General features: G+C 34.0%; 1 protein-coding gene across 8 annotated transcripts in view; it reads right to left on the minus strand.

Moving 5' to 3' along the window:
• Positions 1–972: 972 nt before the first annotated feature.
• Positions 973–15,639, minus strand: part of LOC114340299 (uncharacterized) — a 44,221-nt gene continuing 29,554 nt past the window's right edge. For 7 of the 8 annotated variants that reach the window (XM_050642619.1, XM_050642618.1, XM_050642621.1 and 4 more), the window contains 3 exons: positions 13,667–13,936; positions 5,973–6,137; positions 973–4,410 (listed from right to left, as the gene is read on the minus strand). In XM_050642619.1, the coding sequence (XP_050498576.1) occupies positions 4,135–4,410; positions 5,973–6,137; positions 13,667–13,936 (711 nt within the window). In that variant the 3' untranslated portion in view covers positions 973–4,134. The remainder of the gene's footprint in view (positions 4,411–5,972; positions 6,138–13,666; positions 13,937–15,639) is intronic. The other variant, XM_050642625.1, reaches the window with a different exon arrangement.

Consider the following 15,639-nt stretch of genomic DNA (forward strand, 5'->3'; position numbering starts at 1 on the left):
ATATTGTATACAACAACACAATTAACACTATCAGCTAAAACTATCATGACAACTGAAATGACCTTTAAATAACAACAATAATTCGTATACGATCATCACGATTCGAGTGGTTCATACCCATTCAAGTCGTCGTATACGAAAAAATTCGTACACGAAGTATTCGAAAATACAAGACACCGGGTTTCAAGCGAAATTCTTCTAATTTCGTATGCAAAATATGCTCGAATGAATTCGAAAATAGGACCCCAGGCCCTGACCAAATACCATCGGACAGGCTCAAACTACTAGATGTCAACAAATTAATATCTCATAACTAACAAACAGTTATAAACTTGAGCTGCAGACTCTGTAACAGAGAACCTGAAACAGTCAACCATATTTTGCATGACTGTGAGGCATTGGATCGGAGGCGGCAAACACTTTTCGGAGACATCGAAGTGACTCCAAATTTATATGGCACCCACCCACTAGACCTGTATAAGCTGGTACAGGGTTCCAGAATTCTGGAATGGGTTTCATAAACGAATGGAAGATGTACAATAAGCCAAGTGGCTGCAGTACAACCGGTTCACAACAGACGGCTTCCAGGAAAAAAACGGTTATAACTAGTTATACAAAACTGAAATAATGCTACAAATATGGTTGGAGTCTACATTTATCCTACTCCTACCCAATAAAAAAGAGAACATATCTGGGCCACATAATGAGAGGTAGCAGATAATGCAGTTAATACTCAACGGAAAGATCGAGGGAAAAAGAGGAATTGTAGCAAGAAATATTCATAGCTTCGAAACCTTCGTCAATGGACTGGCTTATCACCAGATAAATTTTACATGCCGGGCAATATTGAGAACAGTATCGGCAAGTTGTCATGGAAGCTACCCACGCTTAAAATTTGGACACCGTACTCAAAGAAGAAAGAAGAAGACATCATAGTTGCCGGATTTAGTGGAAGACAAATAAAATAAACAGTGTTTTTTCAAAATTTATTCAAACCAATCTGCAAATATAAAATAGATAGTCTCCTCTCGTGACTAGAATCGTTGTATTGGAGAGAAGTAAAAATAAAAAAGATGTAACAACAATATTTATAAAACTTACATACTATGTAGAAGCAGAGAACAATAACCACAGAGAAACGACACGACTGTACTTAAAACGTGGTTGCTTTATGTGTTCCCAACACATGCTAATTCTGTCACTCTGGTTGTTTTACGATAGTCCGTAGGCGTGTATGGTAAATACTTGACTTAACAAGTTTGTTTGAGCATTTATATAATAATTATAATAGTTAAAATGTCTGGTTACTCGTGTGTGGTTCACGGATGTTCCTCTGCGACAGGAAGAGGAATAAGTTTATTTAGATTTCCTAAGAATAATAACACGTAATTGTTATTGCTTTGTAAATTTTACATATTAGTTATTAGGTATCTAATAGTCTTAATTTGACTTGATTAAATATTATTGATAATAAATCATGAAGAAAGTGATTCATTTCCTTGTATACATTACCCCTACGTAATGCATAAATAACTAAACTTCGCTCTGCCAAGCAAGGGATACCTATTTCAAAATAAAAATAATAAATTTGGTGTCAGTGCATGTATTTCATAACAGACGCAAGTCTCCGAAGGGCCAACTAGGTCAAAACAGATGTTGTCCGGGTGTCATCGCATGCCAAGATATTATATTTTTACTAAATAAAAATATATAAAGAGTTCTATACACGACAATTTCTGATTTACACGACGCAAACAAAATCAAAATACTATTCAAACTAAAAATTGTTGGAGACATAATTGGGAAAATCTTGCCAATGATTCTTAAAACCTCGATCAATATAAAATATTTACCACGATCAAATGCCTTTTAGAAGTCAATAAAAATTAAAAAAAAAACAGTAGATGGGGGTATAACAGTATGCCAACGAAAATATGTAATCCACTATTCTGTTGGCAGCTATTTTGGATTTTCTATAATAAACTCTTTTCTACTAGTCAAGCCCCTTCATTTGATATCTATATTGAGGTAGTTGTGAAATTAAATATCTAACCCACCGTTTTTTGGCGGCCATTTTGGATTTTCTATAATGAACTCTTTATTAGTAGTCAAGCCCTTTCATTCGATACCCATATTGAAGTAGTTGTGAAATTAATTAATATGTAACCCACCATTTTTTGGCGGCCATTTTGGATTTTCTATAATGAACTCTTTATTAATAGTCAAGCCCTTTCATCTGATACCCATGTTGAAGTAGTTGTGAAAAAATATGTAATCCGCCATTTTATAGCGGTGGACATCCTGGATTTACAATGATACTGAATGTATAGTGTATGTAATGTTACAAATCGGTGTAATTGTAACGATTCGTATAATACTTTTTTTATTATTTTTTAGATTGTTGTATATTTATATTTATAGAAATATACTCTTACAGTACTTCTTGGGTTTTTATTCGTTTGCTCCGATATTCGACTTTAAAGGAAAACTGTACTTTTGATAGGTTTCCAAGACAAGAACAATATTGACATTCGATTTCAACATAAAGTTTCTTGTTATCGATAACGAACATTTGTCACCCAAAGAGAATTGGAACTTTCAAAGTTTGTGACATTTCTGTAGCCGTTACAATGGCTGTGTTATTTTTCGATAACCTATATTAAAAAATATAATTTAGGAAATACCTCGACGAACAAATTATATCTTGTATCAGCCCAAGCCAAAAACAATCAGTGAAAGCCACACCTACCGTAATAAATAGGTATATTTTATTATTGGTCTTTCAATGCCAAAATCAGGATAAATAAAAAGGTATTTTCATTTATGGTTCCAATCAATATGATTTTCATCATTACTTTGCATTGTGCGATATATTTGCAACCTTTTGTAAATCAAAAATAATTCCATTATTATAAAGAATGCCAACAAAAGCCGGCCCTGTACGCAACTTTTTTCTCGGTGCAATATTCTATATTTATTGAAAGTCAACATAAGTGCTTAATTTTATTTACGAATTTATATTGTGTGATATGCCCACTGACTATTGCTTCGATGGTCGCTCTGGTTGCTTTAAGTGTCGTTGGCGGCTTAGCCACCAAAGATCAAAGGCGTGTCGTTTCTCTGTGGTTATTGTTCTCTGGTAGAAGTAAAAACTTCGATTTGTATACTGGTATAAAATATTAAAATTTTTAAATAGTCATCCAAATGGAGTAAAACAACAGAACGTTTTCGATCTAATATCAAATCATCCTCAGTGAATTCCGTGTAGTAAATGAAACTAGCACATTACTTGGTTTTGAGATATCAAAAATACCTATATGGTTTTTGATTACATTTAAAATTAGTAATGAGACCCTACCTAGGTCGAGGATTTTGATATACTTAAGAGCAACATGGTTTCCTTGCTAGAACAAAGCACACACGGTACTTGTCGGTTAGACTGAGGGTTTGTGTCAGTCTAACACAAACCTTTTTTGTGTCAGTCTAACTGACAAGTACCGTGTGTTTTGTTCGAGCAAGGAAACCATGTTTTTGATATACTTAATAAGAGCAACATGGTTTCTTTTCTCGAACAAAATACACGGTATTTGTCAGTTAAACTGACACAAACAGGGTTTGTGTCAGTCTAATTGACAGAAAGAGAAAGGAAACCATGTTGCTCTTCAAGTATATCAAAATCCATTAACATCGAACTAGGGTCGCATTACTAATGATTTTAAATGTAATCAAAAACCATATATTTTTGATGTCACAAATCCAACTAGTGAACTAGTTTCATTTACTACACGGAATGCACCGAGGATGATTTGATATTAGATCGAAAACGTTGTTTTACTCCATTTAGATGACTTTTTAAAAGTTTTAATAAATTTTTATACAAAGTATACAAATCCAAGTTTTTACTTCTATGTAAGGTTTATAACAATGGTATACAGCCAGTTACTGGGATTGTCCCTTTAATTTGAACAATATTTATGTACTCTTCGTAATTTATACAACACTCTCTCTTTATAAGTATATATCAAGAAAACTTATTTATCTCTCATCGCAAAGTATTTTGTTCTCTGGCTCGTTTTGACGATTAAGTAACGCATCAGTACTAAATTGCATAATTTCACTTTAACAGTTTAATTCTCAGTAATCATGGACGTTAAATTCCAGCGTTTTAAATTGTTTGTCTGTCAAAAACTTCCATTTATAGCCCAATATTTGGGAAACTTCCTTCTCCACCAAATTATAAGATCGGCTGTTTGTTTTTAACCACGAGTAGAACTCGTCAGTCCAATCAGGTCCCTGCTTCCAGTCAGTCTTGATTATCACAGCGTTGCCACGTATAAACAACCACTTTAGGTTTTTGCCATGGTAAGCGAGAAGTAAGACTGTAGTTGTTGAGATACGTTCTGTCACCACCTGTAATACAAATGGTAGTTACTATACCGAGTGTCCACTTATATTTTCCCCCATTTTAACTGCCTATAACTTCTAAACGGCTTAAGTTAGAAATATGCGGTTTTCGCTGAAATGTTTTATTTTAGTAAAAGTTTTGTTTAAATGAATTGCATTTTTTATATCGCTTTTAAATAAAAAATGGCGGATTTTTGAAAAAAAAAAACGTTGACATTTTTTTTTAATCAAACACGCAGTATATTTTTTTGTAAATTGAAAGAACGGTCATTCGATCACCAATCTAGCGATATAAAGTTTTTTAACATCGGTTTTCAGATGACTGAGCAATTAATTTTTAAAATGAGAGATGCAATGTGGAAATTACATAACATTATCAATTTGTAGTTATTTTACTATTTTAGTCTTGTTATTTAGTTATATTATGTGATATCCACGTTGCACCTCTCATTTTAAAAATCAGTCATTTGACAACCGATTTTAAAAAACTCTATATCGCTGGATAGGTGAATGACCGTTCTTTCAATTTATAAAAAAAGTCAACAACGTTTTGTTTCAAAAATCCGCCATTTTTTTCGTAATTGAAAGCGATATAAAAAATTCAATCCATTCAAACAAAACTTTTACTAAAATAAAACATTTCAGCGAAAACCGCATATTTCTATCTTGAGCTGTTTAGAAGTTATAGGCAGTTAAAATGGGGGAAAATATAAGTGGACCCCTTGTATAGTGATGAGTGCGCTAATAATCAGCAAAATAATGAAAAAGACGGAAACCATAACACGCTGTAAATAAAAAGAGATGAATCTAGTAGAGGTGGGAAATTATCAATAGAAACCTATAAATTGACATTTAACATTATATTGATAATTTCCCCACCTTTAGGCGTATCGGAGTCTGTCGCAGGAGAATATTATAAAATTCTGTCACAGTGGCAGTTGTCAAACTCCTCTGATACGTCTAAAGGTGGGAAACTATCAATACAGTCGGAAAAATGAAAGAATACCCATGAACGATCACATCAATCACATATTTTGTATTTGCTGTCTTTTTCCATAAATAGCAAAAGGAGAGAGAGATTATTAATAATCTGAATAATATGTGATTGATATGCTCGTTCATGGGTAATCTTTAATTTTTCCGACTGTACATAGATGTAATGTAATTTTGATAGGGTTCTAACGACGATAATTTCCCATCTGTACTAGTTTCATCTGTTTTTATTTCATGGTTTGTTTTCCATCTTTTGCATTATTTTGCCTGTTATTAGCGTGCTTATCACTGTTTAATCTGAAATAGTTTAAATTTGAAGACGTAACCGAAAAAAATTTAAAAACCAATTTTGATCGTTTAGATTTTTTTGTGGACGTTTTTTTGACGACTTGGATCAACGGGTCTGTATCAGTTACAAGACTCGAGTCTAACGGTCTTTACTAATGAAAGTACCGTCTTAAAATACAGACTTTGTCAACGAACAAATTGGTATTGAAAGGTTATTCACAATTTTATCAAAATTTACAAACTGCAAGGGCATAACACGGGAAAACACTCAAAGATAAGAAACTTACCAATGTTGAAAGAAATGGGCATTGTCTAATGAGCATCATTAAATTTTGATCCATTCTTTCAGAAAACGATTTTGATCTGTGAAACCTTGGTATATTCTTGTGGCCATAAATTCTTAAATCCTTACCATAAAAGTCTATAGCGGTAATCAGTGCATCTGTACGTATCTGAAAAAGAAACCTCAATAAATGAGATATCAAAAGGGTCACTGAAATGGTGACTGGACATTGCCGTTTAAGAAACCACCTATACAAACTAGGTAAGGTAAATGAAAGCAGAAAGTGCGTAATGGAATACGAGACTTCCATACATACATACACTATGCCATTGCAATCAGTGGCGGCCGGTCCTATGAGGCAGGTGAGGCAGTGCCTCACCAGTATATCAATCGACTATTTACGTTATTTCTTTATTCCATCATCAATTCTTTAAATACAAATTAAATTTTTGAAATTTGCTAAATAACTTTATTTTTATGATAAAAAATAAAAATAGGTACGGCCCTGATCTCTGTCGTCCACGTGCGAGTAAATGCATTTCATTTTCACTTTCTCAAATGGTTACAGGAGAGGCCAGCCTGGTCCAGGCTCTCATCGGTTCTATGTGTAGCATATTACGGTTTCGTAAAAGGGACTAGAGACGGAGCTCGGAGTCAGCGACAAAATTCATCCTGAGAACAATTTCAAACGCTGATTCAGATATCCAAGGGAGACTAGTCTCTTAGTAATGTAAAATACGATATATAAGCGTATAGGGTCGAACTGCACCGATCTGTTTAATGGATAAAAATTATTGGATATGTAATTTAGTATGTTAACGATTATAAAAAGCAAAAGGTGTCCGATCTAATTTTCTTGTGACTATAATTAATAATTAAAAAATTACTTTTTTTATAAATTAAAAAACACTTCGGCCCAGGCAGATATTATTTTAGATTTTTTGGATCATTCTAAACAAAAAACTTCGTCTGTTGTAATTTTTCTCTTAAGTTGATCGATTTCGAGTTAACAATTTAAAACCGAAAAAAAGAACGAAATATGACGATTTTCAAGGCTCGAAAACAAGAAAAAATATTTTTGAAAATACAAAGTACATAAATTCAAGTTCCAACATTAGTCTATCAGTTTTTGATAAGCATTTTGGAGTTATTTCATTTTAAAACATTGTTTTTTAGTTGTTAATGCAGCCCGATCGCCCATTTTCCCATAAGGAACCTTCCTCATTAACAATTTAAAAAATACATTTTAGAATAGAACATGGCAAACATTTTTACCGGGACCTGATATAAGATGGTTTGAAGTTAAATTTAGGTATTTGATGGTTACAAAAACTATATGACGCCAAAAACTATATGATAACGCCAACGCCAAAGTTAAAATAGGAACGAATGTTTCCAAAGGTTTTTGTAGTAGACAAAGGACTGAAGCAGGGATGCTGCCTATCGCCGACACTTTTCAAAATATATCTGGAACAAGCATTAAAACTTTGGAAGCGGAAGTGCAGCGGCATGGGTATACAATTAAATAATAACAACCTGTACACTCTATGTTTTGCTGATGATCAAATTGTGATTGCCAACGATTATGACGATCTGGAATACATGACTCGGAAATTAATCGAAGGGTACAAAAAATGGGGATTAGAAGTTAACATAGAGAAAACAATGTACATGAACATCGGTGGCAACGAACAGAATCTAGTTTTAAACGACGGACAACACATTAAGTACAACAATAAATATTCTTATTTAGGAGTAGAAATCACGGACGACGGCAAATCAGATCGGGCTATAAAAAAACGAAACACTCAAGGTAGAAGGGCCATATCTCAACTAAATAGTATTATTTGGGATCAACATATATCCAAAAAAAAAAATAAACATCGAATATACAACACTATTATAAAGAGCATAGTAATGTATGGAAGTGACGTGTGAAAGTTAAAGACAACTACTGAAAGAACACTACAAGCCACGGAGATGGACTACTGGAGACGTGCCGCAGGAAAATCAAAACTCGAAAGAATTAATAACGAACCTATACGAGAGATTATGGGAGTCACACATACGATTGTCGAAGATATAAGAGTACAACAACTAAAGTGGTATGGACATGTGCAGAGAATGTCAGAACACCGTCTGCCAAAACAGATTCTAGATTGGTCACCACATGGTAAGAGAAAAAGAGGCCGACCCAGAAAGAGCTGGAGAGAAGGAATAGACAGAGAGATCCGAGAGAGAGGCTTAGACGAAGACCTTTGGGAAGATAGAGATGCATGGAGATTGGGCATCGGAAGACGTCGGAGGACTCTTTAAACCGATTATATATATATATATATATATATATATATATATATATATATATATATATATATATATATATATATATATAATGGTTACAAAAATAATATAATTTACTCTTTATTTTGAGCCATGAAAATCGCCATCTTTCATTCTTTATTCAGTTTTAAACTGTTTATAACTTGAAAACGATCAACTTAGAGAAAAATTGCGAAAGTCCTTTCTTGTTTCGACTGATCCAAAAAATCTAAAATAATATCTGCCCGGGCCGAAATTCCTTTTTAATTTAATTCATTTTAAGTCATTTTTAAATAGTTATTAATTACTTATGTCAGAACGAAATGAGATAGGCACCACTTGTATTTTATAAATATGTATTAACATCATCATTCTCTTTGCCTTATCCCTATGCGGGGTCGGCTTCCCTAATTGCATTTCTTCACACAATTCTATCTTGGGTCATATCAATGTTAATCCCCTTTACCAACATGTCCTGCCTTATCGTCTCCGCCCAGGTCTTCTTTGGTCTTCCTCTCCTACTCCTACCAGGAATCTGCACTTCAGCTATATATTCTTCGTATTGGGTGATTAACGTCTCGACGTTGAACATGACCAAACCATCTTAACCTATGCTCTCTCATTTTGGCATCAATTGGTGCCACACCTAGACTTCCCCTAATATACTCATTTCTAATTTTATCCTTCTTTGTCACTCCACTCATCCATCTAAGCATTCTCATTTCCGCCACATGCATTCGTTGTTCCTCTTTCTTTTTCACTGCCCAACATTCAGTTCCGTGCATCATAGCCGGTCTTATGGCTGTTTTATAGAATTTTCCCTTCAGCTTCATTGGAATTTTTCTGTCACACAACACACCACTCGCTTCTTTCCACTTCATCCATCCAGCCCTAATTCTACTACATGCATCTGCATCTATTTCTCCATTACTCTGTAATACCGATCCCAGGTACTTAAAACTATTGCTTTTCACAATCATTTCACCATCCAAAGATACCATTTTATTTGTAGTAACTCCATCTTTAAATGAAAATTCCAAATACTCTGTTTTTGTCCTACTAAGTTTTAAACCTTTTTCCTCCAGGGCTTGTCTCCACTGTTCCAGTTTTTGTTCTAAGTCTCTTTCACTATTTCCTATCAACACTACATCATCAGCATACATTAGGCACCATGGAATACTACCCTGTAGTTTCGCTGTTATCTGGTCCAAAATTAATGAGAATAAATAAGGACTAAGCACCGAGCCTTGGTGCAATCCTACTTTCACCTGAAATTTATCAGTCTCTCCCACACCTGTTCTAACACTAGTCGTTACTCCCTCATACATATCTCTCACAATCTTTACATATTCGCCAGGGACTCCTTTCTTATTGAGTGCCCACCACAGAATCTCTCGAGGAAGTCTATCATATGCTTTCTCAAGATCAATGAATACCATATGAGCGTTGGTCTCTTTATTCCTATATTTTTCCATCAGTTGCCTTACAATGAAAATTGCATCTGTTGTTGATCTGCCCTGCATAAAGCCAAATTGATTATCGGATATTTCAGTTTCTTCACGTATCCGTCTATCAATTACTCTCTCCCATATTTTCATGGTGTGGCTAAGTAGTTTTATAGCCCTGTAGTTTGTGCATTGTTGTATGTCTCCCTTGTTTTTGTAGACAGGTACAATATACTGCTTCTCCATTCGTCTGGCATTTGTCCATCTTCCATAATTCTATTAAATAGACCTGCTAGCCAACTTATTCCTATCTCTCCCAATGCTCTCCATACTTCCCCAGGAATATCATCTGGTCCGACTGCTTTTCCTTTCTTTAATTTTTGAAGCACTTGAGCCACTTCCTCGTTTGTTATTCTGGTAACCATTGCTGTTACTGTCTCCGTTAACTCCACAGGCTGTCTGTTAAATTCTTCATTTAATAAACTGTCAAAATACTTTCTCCATCTCTTTTTGACATCCTTTTCGTGAATTAGTATTTTATTATTTTCATCTCGGATACATCTAATCTGATTAAAATCTCTTGCTTTCTTTGCTCTCTGTTTGGCTATTTTATATATCTTTGCTTCGCCTTCCCTGGTATCAAGTTGATCGTATAGGTTTGAATACGCTTCTGCTTTAGCTTTTGCTACTGCTACTTTCGCTTCCTTTTTGGCGACCATATAGTTTTGAAGATATATGTCCGATCTGGTTTCTTGCCACTTTTTATATAATTTTCTCTTCTCTTTTATTTTTCCTTGTACTTCATTTGACCACCACCAAGTCTCTTTATCCTCAAACTTCTTTCCTGACGTTTTCACAAGTATTTCAATAGCCGTCTCTCTAATAATATTGGCCATTTTTCTCCAAATTGTGTTAGGGCTTCCTTTCATGTTCCAACATATTTTTTCTACTATTCTTTCCCTGAATAGACCTTCCTTCTCATCTTTTAGCATCCACCACTTGATTTTTTGTGGTCCTCTCCGATATTTTTGTTTAGTTTCGCTTTTTACTTCGATGTCCAGAACAAGCAGGTTATGTTGTTGGCTTACTGTCTCACTAACTATTACCTTGCAGTCCTTGCATTCACGTATGTCTTCTTTCCTTATCATGAAGTAGTCTATTTGGGATTGATGTTGTCCACTTTTGTAGGTAATAAGTTGAGTTTCTCTCTTTTTAAAGAATGTGTTAACAATCGCCATATCCAATGCTGTTGCTAATTCTAGCATGTCGTCTCTAGCTTCATTTCTAGTTCCAAAGCCTAATCCCCCATGTATTGTTTCATATCCTGTCTTGGCTTGGCCCACATGTGCATTGAAATCACCTCCTATTATAACCTCTTTATCAACTACAAATTTCACTGACATCATTCTATCACTCATTCTGACAACTTCTACTACGTTATCTTTCATTTCACTATCAGCAATTATACCAACTCCATTTCTAGTGTTACTACTCCCTACATACCACAATTTATATCCATCACCTAGTTCTTTCGCCCTTTGTCCTTTCCACCTAGTTTCTTGAATACAAGCAATTTGAACTCTTCTTCGTTTGAGCGTATCCACTAACTCCAGACTCTTACCTGTAAGACTACCAAGATTCCAAGACCCTATCCTGATTTTTCTAACCTGCAATGGTGTTCTCCCTGAGATAGTCCTCACCCGGAGATCCGAATGGAGGCTCATTTTACTTCCGGAACATTTTACCTCAGGAGATGCCATCATTTCAGTATAAATATGTATTAACATACCTGCTAAATTACATAATATCCAATAATTTTTATCCATTAAGCAGATCGGAGCAGTTCGATCTTATATCGGATCCTCTACTATAGCGTTTTTTCACGATAGAGAGAGACTTTTTTCGCGATAATGATTTAAAACTTTGTATGCCAGTTTTTAAATTATTATACATTTGTGTTGTTAAAAATTATATCAGAAATACAACTGCATAGACGCGATTGAGCAATATGGTAAAAATATAAACTGAACAAAAATTATTTATAAAATCACAGAATGAGAACGCTTTTATAGACGAGGTAGTAGATCATTTTGCAGAACAGAAGTCTTGCAAAGTTTCTTTAATTAATAAAAAAAATTTAGAACTTAGTTCTCTATTTAGAATTTATATTTTATGAAGTTTTTGACTAAAATAACTTCAAAATAGGAAGTGGTTGAATGCTCGAATATATGAATTTTACGAAATAAGAGGCAGATATCGAGCAGTGAGTTTTATTTAATCTTTCCCAAGTATCCTTTCGCTCCTAGAGCATCTTCAGGGGCATTTCGTCAAAAAAAGGAAGGTATCCTCGAATGTCATTAATTTTCTAAAGTTGTGACAACTTAAATTAACATATATATCTAACAAATACTTAACGTACACAACACTGTAACGTACAAACAGATACATAAATTTATCTGTTTGTACCTCCATATTCAAAATGTATAAGTACCAAAATGACCTGCACTAAAATTTATCTGTTTGTCCTTCGTGTAGTGTACGTTAAATATTTGTTAGATAGATGTTAATTTAAGTTGCCACCACTTCAGACAATTAATGACATTCGAGGATACCTTCCTTTGTTTGACGAAATGCCCCTGAAGATGCTCTGGGGGCGAAAGTATACTTTTTAAGATTGAATAAAACTCAGTGTTCGATATCTTTCTTTTATTTCGTAAAAAAAACTTTATTTTATTTATTTTCATTTTATTATTATAATTTCATAATAATTAATTTTCTTTTACGCTTTTTATATAAAAAACATACAATAAACAACCAAAAACACATAATTTATCCCTTAGTTTATTTAACATAAAAATCAATCTTATAATATAACAGTAATTTGTTTCTTGCTTGTTTGTATTGCCCTATATTCAATAGGATTTACAATATAAGATTAGTTCTAAAATGAAATTATTATGTGTTTGTAGGTATATTGTTTGCGTACAATAATTTTATTTTGGCAACTGATTAAACAAAATCAGTTGTTGTCCGTTGTTCTCATGTAGTTTCTAATGTCAATTTTGCTTAATATGGCTGTACAACGCTGATGAGACCCAGGAAGGACGAAACATCTGATGCATAATGTTTTGATATGTGGTATTAGTAATTATTATTAGCTAAAAAAACAGCTAGGTACTATGAGTATGAACCTATCACAGACCAGAAAACAATTTGTCTCTCTCTAAATACCAGCCTGCCACGTAAAAGGGTATCCGAGCTTTCGTTGCTATTTTTGCCAATAAAATATTTACTTAATATAATTTGCAAGCGTTAAAATAAATACGGCAATGTTTTGTAGACGGCCTCACGTTATGACGTCACAAAATTGACCTTCCTCTCATTAAAGAGAAGCTAACCACAATAATAATAATATTCCCCAAGTGTAGCGTGCCCCACTATCTTGTACTATCACGAGCCGCCCCTGATTGCAATGGGTTAAGTGAAGTAAGGCAGGAATTCACTGGTCAACTGAGGTTGAACCAGAAGAGATCCTAGAACACCAATAAGAAAACTGTTTGCCTTCCTTGAGGCAACATAACTTATTAAGAGTTTAAGGAAAAAAATAAGATATGGTACGAAGCCCTTACAACTAAGTGCCAGATACTAACGAGTCTCTCCTGGTTTAAGAAAAAGAACAGTAATTTGTATATGTATATTTTATACTTTGGTAAAATGTTACAATTATCATCATTAGCCGTTTTGAGTCCACGTCTGAGCATAGACCTTCCTTAAATCATTCCATTGAATCTGACCCAGTTGTGCTGGATGCGGTATAAAGAATTAGCTCGTTTTTCGTTCGATTAAAAAAATTCACGCTGACTATGTACAGTTTTTCATGACACCCTATGTGCTAACAGTGCATGTTAATAATGTTAAGATATACAATACTTACACCGATGTGTGGGGAATCGTAAACTAACGACCTAACTGGAGCGCCCTGTTGCCAGATTAACGGCTTTTCTTTCATACTTTGTAGATGCAAATGTACACTGAGACCAGTGTTTTCTTTTCGGCACTTTTTCCAACTATCTGGAGATACAGGTATAATGATAACATCGGTTGATGTATATCTATTTTGAACGATATGTAAGTGTTTCAATTTGGTATTGCCAAGTAGTTCGATTAAATCATCTCCAAGATTTTGAGGACTTATGTGTAGTTCCTAAAAATGTAAGTAATTTAAATCTAAAACATAAGTTGTTAAAAATGTTATTTTGAAAAAGGATAAGTACATTGTTTCTCTATATAGTAAAACTACTTCGCGAGCTTCTCCAACGTGAAAAACAGTATGCATCTGGCTATTTATCTACTGGGTATGGACTCAAAGAGATTATCCATTTCTTCGGATTTTTTAAATAAAGCAGTAAACCGCAATTCAGCCTTTGACGTATACAAACTTGTAAAACGAACCTCATGTAAACATATACCCAGAGAATGTCAACAACATTACATACCTGGTCTGAACGACGTAGCAAAAGACGTAAAAAATATACCAAGGAATATGGTACGAAAGTCCCGAGTATAATTTTAGCGAAATTAGGACAGAGATAAGAGAGGGATATTTCAGCAAATACTGGCTTAAACCTTTGGTACAAGATGGCACATAAAGAAGAAGAAGTTGGCTTCTCTTCTTGTTGACATTTTTGGGTGCTTCTGTAATAGTTTCTTGATTTCGTTGGTTCAAAATTATATAAAGGGTTCTCCAACTTCGGTCATGGTTGAATACTTAGAAACTATTATACTCTGAACAGTACTACTGAAATGTTCCCGAATAAGGGATATTTTATATCAACAGATTATGTAGGTTCCCACATTATTGATTTATTAAAATTATTACATTTGAGTAGTGTTGGAAAATTCTCGAGAATGAAGAATCGGAGAATATTCTCGATATGAAGACTTTTCTGAGAATGAACCCTACGACGTACTTAGGGATATTGTTGAAGATGAAATAGGGTATTAAAATTCATGAAATTATATACAAAATTATGAGACTAAATAACTGTTCTTTATATATAAACAAAATACAAAAACAACAGAGAACACAAAATTTATTTGATAAAAAAATGAAAGTTTCTTCTTAACAACAAATAATGCAAGTAATGGATGTGGCGATTTAATCAGAAAAACATGAGGTCTCAGGTTCAGAATCTATTTCTATCGTTAGCTCATCCTTGTCATCTACATTCTGCATTTCAATGTACTGATGAGAAGTTCTGGGATTTTATTTTTCACGAGTCGTCAGCTCAGTCATGGATTGGTCTACGTCTAAAGGGGCATTTAAACGGGCTAGTTTTTGAAGCAATATGTTGCCGAAAATATATATTTGGTATGTTTCTGGCAACATTACAGCCATCTAATGAAAATATCGCCGTTGGGCTGAGCCACGTGGCCGAAATTTTACTGGTATTTGAACACTATTATTGCAGTGCCTGATGCGTTGTCGATAAAGTCGAACTGCTGTGGAAAATTTTGCATATTGCTCTGTATTTCCTGTTTATTTCCTGTACTCTTTTGAAATTTAATTTGGTTTTGTCAAAACATAAAGAAAATATGAATACGTGGTCAAATAAAATCTCAATAAGGTTTATTAATGCAGTACATTTACGTCCAGAGTTGTGGAACTTGGCATACTTCTGGAACTATGAGACAAATGGAAGAGTAGTGCACCCTGAATAAATACATTGAACTAAAACTGTTAGTATATATTTACAAATAACAATTGCTAATCTTGTTGAGATTGGTATTGGGTTTCTCATGTTTGATATTTCCTCTCTATTCTTGGCCCTATCATTATTTATTACATAATAGTTCGAAATCACTTTTTGACATTCTTGTAAAATCCGTAAACAAATAATTGTCTAG

This window comes from Diabrotica virgifera, chromosome 2 (assembly GCF_917563875.1).
Source record: "Diabrotica virgifera virgifera chromosome 2, PGI_DIABVI_V3a".
In the NCBI taxonomy this organism is placed as follows: domain Eukaryota; kingdom Metazoa; phylum Arthropoda; class Insecta; order Coleoptera; family Chrysomelidae; genus Diabrotica; species Diabrotica virgifera.